The 14,470-nt window shown below is 36.9% G+C and overlaps 1 protein-coding gene across 1 annotated transcript in view; it reads left to right on the forward strand.

The window, feature by feature from the left end:
- DDC (dopa decarboxylase) overlaps nucleotides 1–14,470 on the forward strand; it is a 53,886-nt gene that overhangs the window by 15,280 nt on the left and 24,136 nt on the right. Inside the window, exons 4-6 of the mRNA XM_050892262.1 lie at nucleotides 1,068–1,202; nucleotides 4,670–4,813; nucleotides 13,134–13,200. Of these exons, the coding sequence (XP_050748219.1) occupies nucleotides 1,068–1,202; nucleotides 4,670–4,813; nucleotides 13,134–13,200 (346 nt within the window). The remainder of the gene's footprint in view (nucleotides 1–1,067; nucleotides 1,203–4,669; nucleotides 4,814–13,133; nucleotides 13,201–14,470) is intronic.

Genomic DNA, 14,470 nt, shown 5'->3' on the forward strand with positions numbered 1-14,470 from the left:
CAGAGGGAGGATAGAATTTTGTACAGGATAAGAAACATCACTCCAAAATTAGCTTGTTGACACTGGGGATATTTCTGAGACATATTTATTAATATAAGCAACTGTATTCATTGCACTGTTATGTGCTTGGCAGAGGAAGATTCACATGACAATTGTTCAACTTTGAAAGTACCTAAAAACTCGATCTTGCATATGGACAACTAAAACCATTGAAATTTATGAACATGTGTTTACAAACTGTTACTTATAGTTTAAAAGAGTAGTTTAGAGCATGTTTCATCTGCCTGTTCTAGAGGAAAACCATGAAAAGAATTAGTGGGAACTTGTATTCTCTTGTGAAATTTACAGATCAATTGATACAAAAAATTCCCCTTTGTTGTCACAGAGTATCCAAGACACAATTTAAGCTCATGTTTTGTGAGTCAAAGTGCAATTTAGAAATAGTGTGTGACTGTTCTTTTCATCTGTGTGTTTTTGATGAAGAAAACGTACATAACTAATACTTTGAAATGCATATTGAAATGCTATATTGAATCATAACTTTTTTGCTTTTTCAGTGTTTTTTCTCTTTTAGCCACAATAATTGACTTGCCCAGGGTAACTCTAAATATTAAATAAGTGTTATAATTATGCACGTTGCTTGATAGAAATGAGAGTTGACAGTCAGATTCTGATGGAAGTTAAATGTGCAGAAATCCAGAGTAACAGAAATCAACAGTTACTCTCCCATTGTTACTGGTTAACAAATGATTGGTGCCTGGTTCGAGAGCCTTTTCACATACATTTAAGTCTGTGAGTCCAGCTTTCTAGCATTGATTGCAAGGCTGGTGCCTAAACTGAACAAGCATAGAGATTAAAGAGAGCAGACAGAGGCATCAGGAAGGAGGAGACCAAGATCAAATAGAGATTCCTCCCTTGCTGTCACACATATTCTTAAAATCAGGAGATCGCACATGTTCTCATATTCAGTTTCTGTTAACAACTTCACAGATTCATGCAGAAGAAAATGTTGCTTTTCTTCTTCTGGAATGTCTTCCTTTTGAACCTTCCTTCAATTTGTCTCACAGGGAAGTGCAAGTGAGGCTACCCTGATTTCACTGCTTGCTGCAAGAACAAAAACTATCAGACGGGTGCAGTCAGAAAAGCCGGAGCTAACAGAAGCAGACATCATGGGCAGGCTGGTGGCCTATGCTTCTGATCAGGTGAGTACCTCTCAAAAACATGGAAACATGGGGTCTATACTTAACAATTTCAGCCATCTCAATAGGCAGGTGAATTAAGTATAAACTCTTTGGATTGGTGACTATTTGGTTTTGCTTGTTTAAATCTTACTGTACATCATAAGTGGGCTGAAATCTCATGTATGCTACCATAATACAAAGAATAAATATCCAGAGGTCAGTGTTATGTAAGTATTGCTTCTTTACAAAAAGAGCTCATTTGAAGTAAATAAAGATACTTGAGTAAGGTGTTAATTTCAGTTGTGTTAAGTAAGTCTAGACCATCTTTTGTTACATCTAGGCTTGTGTGTCAATGTCTGCACACATTATTTTCCTCCTACATACACATGTGCAAACAAACACACATACATCCTTCCCCTGTTTGCATGCATGGGTGCAGATGCATGCACACAGACAAACCTAGTGCATTAATATAAAGCAAATTGGTCATAGTACTTGAAGAAGCCCAAAACATTATTATTTTTTTTAAAGAAAAAACCTCCTAAAATCTCCATGTATCAATCCAGCTAAGAAATCTTGTAAGAAAACAGAAAACATAATCCTTGATTTCTGACTGTGAGTGGTATTTAGCAAACTGAGTTAGGCTAAATTCTCAGCAGGCCAGGACCATGAGAGGCTTTTGCTGTTAATGAAAGCAATTTTTAGTCTTGTGAGTTCTGCTGCTCCTACCTTTCTGACACACTAATCCTACTGAAGGGCCAAGCAATGTTGTTTCTCTCAATAGCTGTGACATTTTCTTATCTAAATGTCAATGAAATAGAAGGAACTTCCTTAGTACTTGATGTTTAGTTTAAAGTAATATCTGATTATGCAGAATAAAATGGCCAGGTTTCAGGCTTACCTTGATTTACTACTAAGTGTATGTTAAAAAGCACTGGAGAACAAGTTAAAAGTACACTTGCTCTTTGCTGGTGGGAAGAAGGACTACACCTGTAGGATGAGAAGAGTCAGGACAAGAAAATACGAGGAAAGATAACTGTTTTCAAAAGGCACAAAGGATATTTCTCCTTTTTTTTGTCTGGGACCCTAAGGTCTGTATTGCACACACCACCAGTCCCAGAGCTAAAACTCTGACCCAGTGATGTACAAAGCCTTTTACCTGTTTTCATTTTTTGTCCCATGTAAGTGGCTGACCTGAAATGAGGACTGACGGGCCTACCTGCCTACTGAAGGTCAGAGGATCTTATGTTTACAGAAGGATTTGCCTTAAGATATTGCTGACCTTTCAAAGCAGATTGTTGCAGAGCTCACCGGTCCTTGTGCATTAAGAACAGACCTGTGTGACTCATAGGCAATAATCCACAAAAGAAAGTAAATGTAAGCCATTCTGTGGGAGAGAAAGCCATGCATTGACAGAGCACAACACTGCAAGAATGCATTAGAAGGGAGGTAAAAAGTTGGCCAGTAAGGAGACCCAGAGCAGAAAGCTGAACTCAGATCTCATATATCTTGGGAGATCATTTTAGCTTCTAGGCATTTTGGGAAAATCTTTATTGCACTGAAATCATTTTGCTTTGTGTTAATGAGTACAGAGCAGGACTGTCAACAAATCTTTCCCCAATAACTGCTTGGGGGGTTGGAGACAACAGAAGAGGATTCCTGTCTGGTTTAGTGCCTGGGCTATCCTGGCTGAGGCTCCTCTTGCAAGGGACACTGAATTGGAGACCTCGGAGCTGAGAGGAGCATCCAGCTACCCCTGACAGTAGGAACCTGACTGTTTGGGACCAGGACAGAAGTCAGGGTAGCTTTTTGATATTCTCAAATTTTCTCAGGCCATTTACTTTATCAACCTTTTTTTGCCATGTTTATTTGGCTACCTTAAGCAGCTGCCCATTCATTTCACTGACTTCTGTTTGGTTCTTTGCTCTCCTTGAGGGTGGTACGAGATTCGTGAGTACTTTGCTGAGGACTAGGAATCCCATGGAGCAGCAGGTTACTAAAGATTTGTTATATTGCAAAAGCTTCTTGGCAGTTTTAATGTTAAGATTGTAAATGGCTGTGATTATCAGAGAGCCTTACTACAATTTTCGAGACTTGAGGAAGCAATTCAGAGGTTCTGACTGGCTAACAACCTCAGTGTGTTATTATAGTTTGCTTATTTGCAATTCTTGTATCAGTCATAAAATCAGTCATAAAATACCTCTTTCCATTGTACACTTGAATGAAGTATGGTATTGCTATGGTACACACATTGTTTTCCACCTGAAAAGTTATATTTCAAGTCTAGACTTCCAAATTATCTCAAGTTGGTGCCTAATTAGTTTACCAAAGTACTTTAACAGGAGGCACTGCTGAGATACAAGTTAATAGTAAATCTGCCTTTAAAACATGTCATTCCAGGTATATGTGAATTTGAAAGGCAAAAACTTTATCTTCATCTGGCCTTGTTCAACCTATGTTTTGGCTTAATCTTTTCTGCGATTATACGCTAGATTAGAATAGAATTAGTAAGTGCTTTTGTAGGCACTAGCAAGAACCAACAAGATGGGTAGGATGGAGATTATGAATGAGAATAGTCATGATATGAAAAGGTGAGGAAGTTTTCTCTTTCAAAGTAATGATGATTAATGAAATTGTAGAAGGTGGAAGGTAAAATAGCTTTTTTTGGTTTTAGTCATGCTCTAAAGGAGAGTATTTTGTGGCTAAACATACCTTTTACTGTTAATAGAGTTATTATTGTATTGTACTTCACAAATTTATAAGAATTTCTTAGTGATATCTTTGTTTTTATTTACTGAGATGTGCTTTATGTTCTAAAAAATATTATTTAAGGGGAATTCAAATAAAGTGGGTTATAAATAAAATCACATATTGGGAATGATCCTTAATTGCCTAACAAAATGAATGAATGATTGAACCATAACTTAGTCAGTAGGTAATCTAAAAAGAAATGGTCATGTAAGAAAATATCTCAGTCTATACCATACCATAACATATATTTTTTTAGAGTTCAGCAAAGGTGTACGCCATAAAAATATGTTAGTGAGCAACTGAATCATTATCAGGCGAGCTGATTATCTGCATGTCTTTCAGCTGATTTACAGCCAAATCCTGAAGCTCTTAATCAATCTTACCTAACTGTGAACATGTTAATTAAACCTCTCACTAAGGTTAATTGAACTCTTGTCTGAATGACGCCATGGCAATGGTCTCAAGAATACTTCAGGGTTTCTATTAGTGTAGAGTGTGTGTGTGTGTGTGTGTGTGTCTGTGTGTTTACATACGTATGTATCTATATGTCTGTCTGTCTGTCTGTCTATCTATACAAAAGAGGGAGAGGTATGTATCTGTTACATACCAGCAACAGTCCCAGGATCTCAAGTATTGCTTTACTTGAAATAAATGCATTTTTTTCTTTTTAAATTCAAATGAACTTCTTACATTACAATAAAAGGTATCTGTCTTAAAACTTGCCCATTTCCTTGTAGGCTCATTCATCAGTGGAAAGGGCTGCATTGATTGGTGGTGTGAAGATTAAAAATGTTTCTTCAGATGATACATTTAGTGTCTGTGGTTCAGCCCTAAAGAAAGTTTTGGATGAAGACAAAGCTTCTGGTCTTATCCCATTCTTTGTGAGTACTGGATTTAAATCAGTGGATTTATTGCTTCTGATGAGCTATTTTTGACATGAGTAGATGATCTCATCCCTAACAGAAGGATCGATAGGCAGTTTAGCTACAATACTAGGACAGGTTCCATGAGTGTTCTTCACACACCTTTCTGTGCAGGAGGAGCAACTAATTTGAGCAGCTGGTTGCACTTCTCAGCAAAAATGATGTTTTAAAAGGACTTAAAGTTCTATTAGACAGTTGAATAAATGGAGGTGAATTTTGTAGTTGCATGTAAACCTGCAGTGTTATAATCTCCTAACACTTGAATTCCGAACTGCCTCTTTTACAAAAGTTCTAACTGCCTCTTTATTTTTCAGGTTCTAACTTACACATAAAACAAGTTTAAAGGCAATAAATTAAATGACAGTATCTCGAACTTAAGTATTTTTGAAGAAACAATAGTTTCCCCTCCTCACTACTTTAGCAAAGAAATGAACCTCCATAATATACCCCAAATATCATCAAGATCAGACATTTTCAGACAGGTATTTGTGAGCATGTGACTTATCTCTACCAGGTGAGCTATAGGGAATCCGGCTGTGGAAGCTTTAGGTGTCATCATTTCTTGTTATCTGTCTACTTTCTTTTCCAGAGATTCCTGCTTCCATAGCAGTCTAGCAAAAGCAAATGTGTTTATATCTCAGTAGCTAAAGCTCCTAATCCCCCAATTTTTGACACAGAACAGTGTTAGATTGGATCAAATTCTAAAGTTTGGGTTACTATGATAAGTACCTGATTGAAAAGAGTATTTGCTTATTCATCAGATCTACTCCTCCTGTCAGTTCAGAACACCATCTTATTATTTCAAGTTAAAACAAGATTTTACCATTTGTTTTTTTCATGGAGTAAGTAACCTCTGTTGTGTTTTTGTACAGCATCAACAAAATATTTTGCTCATTTCCAAGCATTATGCCTCTACAAAACTTGATATAGACCATGGGCTGTATAGATCTATTAAGGGGTATAACATGCTACCAAGAAAATGTTTTTACTGGCCTCCACTGAAGAAATATTGAAGGAAAAAACCTCAACCTATTTCAGAAACTGAGAACTTTAGAAATGGGATTTTTTAAGAGAGTCAAAAATATGTCACAATTTTTTCAGAAAAGTCATGTCTGACGATGGTTGTTTCTTTTCTTTCATGTGGTAACATTTTGAAAAGGTCTAATGTGATGTAGATTTCTATGAACTATTTTCAGAAGAATTAGCAGATTAAGCTTGCATATAGTCATGGATAAGCCAAATGGGACAAAGAAGCTTAAATTTCACCAAGCTCTTTTGAAAATGTAATCTTTTTACTGTTCTTGTTATTAACCTTTAGTGTCTGTTTTTATGCAGTATGAGGATGACTAGGGTGAAAAGTGTTCTTCATATGTGCAGAATGCTGCTAATTTCTAGCCTGCGTAGAACCAGTGAGTCCTTGGGATGACCAAGCACATCCCATCAATTGCTTCCCAATATAAGACTATGACTGAGAAACAAAGCATCTCTAGGGCTTCCAAAATGAACTTTCTTCTGTGGGCTGCACCTATTGAAGTGGAGATGTGCCATAAGGCATGTTTTATTTCTCTGTTATATGGTACCAGCTCATAATATCTTATATAGAATCCTACTTTTTTATCTCACTGTTAATTTTAAACCATTACAAGCACAGCACTATATCACATATCTGTGCACTAACTACAAAGTTAATGTGTTTTTTCCTCATCTTTTGTCCACTAAAAAAAAAATGCAACTTGCCCCTCATAAATATTCATTCCTTATTAATTTTTCTATGTATGTGTAGCAAGAGGAAATAAAAAATACTGTTGTATGTGTTCAGTGACACCTTTACAAAGGGTGATTTAACTGTTGTTTTTCTTCCTCTGTTTGCTTAGCTGTGCAAAACAGGCTTTCAAAGACAGCAGAGGCTCAGTCTGAGTTAATATGGCCTGTACCAGGTCTTCCATTTATTTGTATACATAAAACATGTCAGCTTAGATTAAACTAGATCTCATTATCCTTACGGTTGGCCTCTTAACTCAAAAGGTGTGTTAATTCGCTGTCATGCTGAGCAGCAGTCCATGCACTGTATTAGTGCTCCCTTTTCTGGCTTGCAGATTTCAAAAGCCTTTCCATTTCTTTTGTTCTTGAGTAATTTGGTGCTATTTTATTTTGTTCTGGTGACAAAGATATGCACATTGCCTAGGAAACACCTTATGCCACTTTATTCCTTGTCTCCCTATATTCACTGATCCTTCACTAAGGGGAGTGATTCAACATCAAAGCAAAAAGTTTAACAGAAGAAATTCTGCCTGAAGAGACTTGCACCAGCAGAGAGATCATTCCTAATGAAGACATCTTGGTTGCATCCAAGCTGATGCAGTCTCCCTTATCAGCAAAAAAAAAGTTTTGTAGGGGATTAAAAAGAAAATACAAGCAAATTACAATGCCTCATAGGCATGATTCTCCTCTTATATTTAATGAATAAATGAGGAATCATTATACTGAACTTGATAGAAGTGCTTTGCTTGTAGAGATGAGTGGAGAATCAGGGGCGCGTTTGCTTGATGTGAAACGTTTTCTTCCGTTACAGCAATCTGGTAATTATAGATTTGCTTTTCACATACATAGGATTTGGCAGTCAGCCTTTTTTTGGGAGAGGCATTGTCTTTAAAGCGAGTCTTTGAATTCCTATCCACCATCAATATCTTTTAGCGCTACTAATGTGTATATCATTTTGTTCAGTGAAGGCTATTGCCAATTAGTGTATCCAGACCTCTACTTTTGTTTCCTTTTTTTATTTCTAAGTTCAGACTTGTGTTAGTTTGTCTCTTTCAAAATACTTTTGCAGAAATTGAAACAGAGGTATTTTCATATAGTAAAGCAAGCAGACTGTGCAAACAAAGCACTTAACCATGTCAGGTGTTGAGGCACTAAAGTTGCTACGATTTACCGAGGAGCAATTTCCAAGTGTGGCTGATATGCAGCCCTTCATCTGGCCACCAGTTAAGGGGGAGCTTTAAAGCATGTGCTGAAGTCATGTCCATTTCATTAATTATAAACACTAACCGGTGGCTGAGCACATGTGCAAATGCCCTTCTCAGTTGGGTCCTATGCTCCCAGCTTGAGATAGGCCTCTAGGTTGGATGAATGTTGACCGGGATGCTCAAATGTGGAGACCACTAAGTTAAGCACTGCTAAATTCAGACGTAGGGTACACTGCATTCAAGCCTAGTTCACTTGAACGTGTGTAAGTGGCCTGTGAGCTTTATGCTGTCTTTCATAAATCAACACTGATATATTGCAGCTGGCATATATATAGTACAATATACTTCAACAACCTCATCCAGTATAAAGCTGCTATAACATGATTGCTTTGCTGCTGAACAAAGGCCCAGCATGAAATCTCTCTGATTCTAGCTGAAATGACTCTTCTGAATGATGATCTGCAGGATATTAAGAAGCAGGCTGTTTGTATCCGGACTCACTCGGGAAACAGTAAATCAGAATTAGACTGACAGAGGAGCCATCTTTTCAGTAGAAGTTAACACTTAGATCCTGACCACAGATTTCCATTTGGAAGAAGCATTCTCGAGACATGTACAGATGTCTAGGGCAATGTTCCTTAATCCACAGTTTGTGAATGATTGCTGTTTTGTAAAATACTGAATGGTGGTTTAGTAAACTGTTGCAGTTTTCTTCAAGCCACAGACATTCTCATGAGTGCAAGCTGGCAAACAACTGAGTAGGAGAAAATAAAAACAATAAGAGAACATTGAAAGTTTTGCCTCATTTTAGCTCATTGCAAATGAAAAGCTTTGTCGTGAAACTGTGCAAAATGTGTCCACATCTTTTTCAAAAGCTGTAGGAGGTCTTCCAGTTGAAAAGATTGAGAGTCATTGCTCTCAGGCATCATAAAGATTCATGCATGTTTCCTGACATAGCTCTTGATTTCAGGAAAGTAATACATGAGATGACTGATACAAGCATTTTAGCTGCTTTGTATTCGCAACCAGGGCTGAGTCAAATTTGAAGTGCACAACCTGAAAAGCGTAAGGCCTGCAGGCTATACTGAGCCATCAGTCCCATTTCTGTGATGCAGCTTGTCCCCCGCCCTTTGCACAAATGTGATTTTGCCAGTGTTATACAGGTTACAAATTGAGTTAGATTCATTGTGTAGTACGGAGGCGGGGTAATGAGAGTCCTGACAAGAGCAGATGCTGTCACTTTAAGTGGTTTCTGAGAATTAAAACAAGTAGCTTTGAGGCTTAGACACCTGCAGAGAGAACAACAAAATTATTTTAGAAACTGAGGTATACTTTACAGAATAAGCCATTATTTAAACAAGTAAGCATATGTTTGAACTCATATAATCTCTCATTGAAGCAACATACTCCTTATCCTGATTAGAAGGAGAATACTTTAACTGCAGTACAACACTAATAACAATAACGTGTAATTTTCTGTTGTGAAATCTCCATCATTATTTCAATTGCTGGACTAGCCAAGATAATTTCACTTTAATCTTGTCAGAAAGTCCACACCATATTATCATAAAATATATGTATAAAAGCAGAGCTAAGACTATAGTGCACTCTTTATTTGGGTATTTTCCAATCCAATGGGTTAACCCCTATTCTTTATGTATATAGAAAAATTAGAATTTTCATCATGGTAGCCTCCATTTCTTGTCACCCCATTTGTAGATCTGTAGTTCAGCCAAAGATGAAATGCAGGTTTCTCCTGATTGTGGGAACATCTTAGGTAGACAATAATGCGATATTTTCACTCCATACATACGTGCTTTCTTAGTAAAAAAAGGAAGCAAACTTATTCCTTTTTGAAAAAATACCCTGCAATCTTTTTAAAGCAACCTCCCTCAAAGGATGATTAAACTTCCAGAGAAATCATGAACGTACCTCAAGGCACAGTAATTATTCTGTTCTTCTCATGTGTCTCAGGAATATGGGAAGGCCCAGTATAGATAAAGATTAGATTATTTTGAGGGAAAAAATGTGTTAGCAGCAAAATTTTATTAACTATATATTCAAAGTGCTTCTCATTTTCAGAACTGTATTTGTTTCAAACTCCTCAGGTTCTTAGAAGCTTGCTATGGAAAAAATACTGTATCGTCCCTTTCTTATTTTAACAATAACTTTTCCCATAGCCAATATTTTTTATTGGTGTAATGAAACATGATTATAGTTACTAATATTGCTGTAATTGTGTAGTTGGGAGAACATGTGCGCTGTCAGGGATAAAATGTTTTCAGGGTTTTATATGACTACATTTAATCAGGTCTGCCCTATACAAAGGCAGGATATGACTTCCTCTAAGAGTGTACATAAATTTATATGAATTGAGTACTATCTGAGTACTTTCCATTAAACAGAAAAATTCAGCTCCCTACAACAGCTTAAAATATCTCTGAGGTATATGGTATAATATAGATGCAGAAATGTTCAAAAGTGTACTTAAAAGAGAGGTTTTACCTCCCTAGCAATAGATTATTGAATTAGTTCAATATTCTTGGGATGTATCATTTTAAATTTCTGGCTTTTTGAATACATATCCACCTGCCCTTTTTACTGGATGTTTATGTTAGTGTGGGATTTCCTAGAAATTTTGAAAAATCTAGTTTAATAAGTAGTAAAACAACCATCTCTCACTTTGCACGAATTCTCTAAAAATCTGGAACTTGCAAATGAAAATCCCATCACATTTATCCAACTCTTTGTCTCATAATCAGATTATTTTTTCCAAGATGCTAGGCCTTTCTAGTATGCTGTTATTGCTTTATTTCATCGAATGAAAAGAAGAAAAAAAAAACTTGATGGGAAATGTGAAAAGCAAAAATAAACAAACATGTTAAAATTTCATGAGAAGTTATTGGGAGGACTAGTTAGGGAACCCCCAGAGGGAAAACCAACTCTTAGTCCTGAGATGTGTAGAGGACCTGCTTCAAGATGGACTGTAGATGATTTGTAACAATATCTCCAATATCCAATAACTGGTAGAAGTGAAAAAGTCAATCAAATCTCTAGCTTGAAAGCAGATGACAACTTATGAATGAGGGTAAGTGTTCAAGGGAACAAATAAAAGGGTAAAATATTGGTAGCCATCAAGCAGTCTGTTTAATTAGAGCAGAAATACTTAGTGCAAATGCGTATCATCTTTTAAAAAAGAAGGAAAAAAGACCCTCCTGAAAAAGCTGGCATCATTTAACTTTTGACTAATAGGAACTCCTAGAATTAACGAGATATCGGTGAAATGCAGGAGAGACAGCATGTGAATATCCGAGCTAGAAGAATAGAAAAGAGCATACACTTGGCAAGTGAAATGTGATATTAGGCTAAAACAGATTATAGGATTTTGGCAAACAATTTGCTACTGGCATAATAACATGAAATTATTTTTCTCAGAAGTAGAAAGCTTGTTGTGCTAGAGAGAGAGACTGAAAGCTGAAAGCAGATAAGGCCACATCAGGTAATGTAAACATGAACAAAAGCCTTTGCTACAGAAGTGCTTACTCACATCACGATAACTGTAACAGAACAGGCCAAAAGTCCACCCCATCCCACACACTTAAGCCACCAGCCGCACCTCTCAGCTGGGCACCGGCAACACATCCCCATCCTGCAGCAGCTCCACAACTGAGGCAGCAATGACAAAGCATGCTGCTCTTCAATGAGGACATTCTCTAGTATAGCAGCAAGACCTACTGTACTGGACAAACTAAGCAGTCGCTTAAGAAATAGAAGATATTACTTGGCATGTTGAATGACCCAGAGAAGTCCAATGCAGAGAAGGAACCACTGGAAACTTTTCCTGATGGTATCACTCCTGCTACAAGGGAGAGCAGTGAACTCCAAGGCCCTGCATACCTACTCATTATGGAGCTGTGAGATAAAAATGCACTATATGGAGTTTTAATGTATAATTGTATCTATGTTTTGCTATGACAGTATGTTTGTCTCTTGAAAGGTCTAGTGGATGGACAAGTATCATATAGGTGTTCCTTTGTCTTCTTATAGGTCTTGTCATGAATTCACTGAGGGACGTGCGCACACCCACCCACCAGAAGAATGTGGCTAGTTGCAGATATATAGGGAAAAACAGTGAAAGCAAAAGATAGTGCATTGACAGTGTACTTGGCAGAAAAAGTAACCAGAAGTACAAAAATAAAAACCCAAATTCTGGATTTGACATATTTATAGTCATCTCCTGGCTGTACTATAGTTTGTGTGTAACCTTGGATAAACAATCTAATTCCTTTGTAGTTCAATACTCTAACTAAAAACCAGCATACTTAATTTACTTATTTAAACTGTAAAGTGTCTTTTATTATATAAAAATCCAGTACAAGTCAAAAACCAGACCCAGCCTTTATTAGTGCTTACAAAAATGAAACAAGGTGTTTAAAACATAAGTGTAGCAATGAAAAATAAAATATTGTCAGTTCATATGCATTTGACAGTTGTTTTTTTGGGTTATAATTCTACCTGCATATTCCCAGTAAATTACCATAGCTTATTTTCACCTAGTTATATTCTCTTTCTGCTGTGAAACTTCAGCATTTATGTTGCCTCTGCTTTTGGCCCACTGGTCATGCAACAGGATACATTAAAGGAGACGTTAACAGAATGAAACAAGAATGGTTCCAGTATTTTAGGATGAATTTGGGACAAAAAGTTTCTCAGGGAAAAAATCTTGCAAACCTAATAGTGAACATATACTATTAGTGAACAGGTCTTAGGCTGCAGATCCATTGAGCACAAATCAGTTGCAAGTCTCTGTTACAGAGCTGTGGCTCTTTAATTCAGGCAGTAACATTTTATGATCCATTCTGTCAACAGAATGGATCCATTCCAGCACCTTTAAGTTGCTCAAGTTCAGATCTTGCTTATATACCATAAACTGCAAATCATTTTGATGATAATTGTGTATGTGATGTTAGTATTGGGCCACATGATAAGCATGTGGAACTCTTAGAAAATATATAAAATATAGCAGTAATATACTACTGTGACTATATTACATCATTACTTATCAGTCAATTTTATAGTGTCATTAGATTTTATGCATCTATCTCAATGGACGCTTATGGGAGCTTTGGGAAAAAACCCTAGATTCTCAAAAGTTCCACTGAAAGATAGGTATTGGCTAAAATCAATTTATTTTGCCCTATATCATCTATTCTCTCTGTTTATTGTTGCCTTTGCAGACAGTTTTTTTCATTTGATAATTTTCTTTGCTGTAACACTTAAATTTTTTTGCCTTTGTTTTTTTGGCTCTGCAGTTCTGTGCAACACTTGGAACCACACCTTGCTGCTCCTTTGACAAACTGTTAGAACTGGGTCCTATTTGTAAGTCTTTGCTGCTACTTTCTAAAATTGCAGATACCAGTTTAAGCCACGCTGAGTCATTTCCAGGGCGTTGTGCAGCGTCAGTATCCAAATTCAATAAGACTACTTGTAGATGAGACCTTCAGTTACAGTTTTCTTTCTAATATTAGGTCAAGCAGCAAGCTTGCATTCTCAAACCGTTAAAGAGTACAGAGGACATTGCCTCAAGGGCTTTTTTGGGGGGGGCGTATTTTGGAACACTGTCAGTTAAAAATTACTTTAAGTGCTTCAGTTTGTAACATTTTTCTTCAAGCCTTTCTACCTGTAAGCGCATCTAGAGCAATGGTGAATATCAGGGAAAAGCTGAACTCTAATTCTCCTCTGCACCAAATGTTTTCTTTCTGTCTGGTTCTAACAACTATAAAAAGCAGGGAAATATGCATCAAAAATCCACATGTATTCTCCTTAATCCTTTCTCTCCCTTCCCCGATTTTCTTCCTCTTGCAAGAAAACAGGACAAGTGCCAGGGTGTTTAATACAGTGACCGAGACATGGACTCTTCATAAGTATTTCTGTGTTATGGTCTGTTGTGTCAAGCTTTGATCTGCAGCAAGGCTTGGTCAAAACCACACACTTGCTGACTGATGAAAACGCAACAGAAGCCCACCATATCTATTCAAGTGTACATTTAGAATGGGAAATTTATAGCTATAAGCAATTGGAAGCAGCCTCATAGAAACACAGCTACATTTGATGTTCTGTTAATTTACTCAGGTGAGGCCTAAAACATCTGGGGTTTGTCTGGTGGTGACTTGCTCTGTGAGGTTTCCTGCCCTTCAGCACAAGGCCCAGAGACTCAGTTTCTCCCAATCCTCCTTTCTAAAAAGGTTTCTAGTAGTCTGCTTAGCAACTAGAGATTATTTTGCTGTTCAGGTTATTCCTATAGGCCTGACCTAATAAAATAGTGACACCAATACTTTTAGGTATAGCAACTAATCGTGTGTTTCACCAGTTGAGTTCCTGCTTGTGCAGCAGAGACCAGCAGAAGCATTGTGCACTACTCAAATCCTAAGTCTCATGCTAGCTTTTCTGCATGCAGGTGAATTTTCTTCTTAATATACATAAGCAGTAGTCCTATGAAATAAAGGCTGTGTCTCAAACCAAGTATATTTAAAAATAAATAATCAATTGAACTTTGAACATGTTTTCAAATAAACCTAAGTCATGGATGTTAGAATAATATTTTATTAGCTTTTTTCCAGAAAATTGATGCAAAAAGAAAATGTGGTTC

The sequence above is a fragment of the Gymnogyps californianus genome, chromosome 2, assembly GCF_018139145.2.
Source record: "Gymnogyps californianus isolate 813 chromosome 2, ASM1813914v2, whole genome shotgun sequence".
NCBI lineage: Eukaryota > Metazoa > Chordata > Aves > Accipitriformes > Cathartidae > Gymnogyps > Gymnogyps californianus.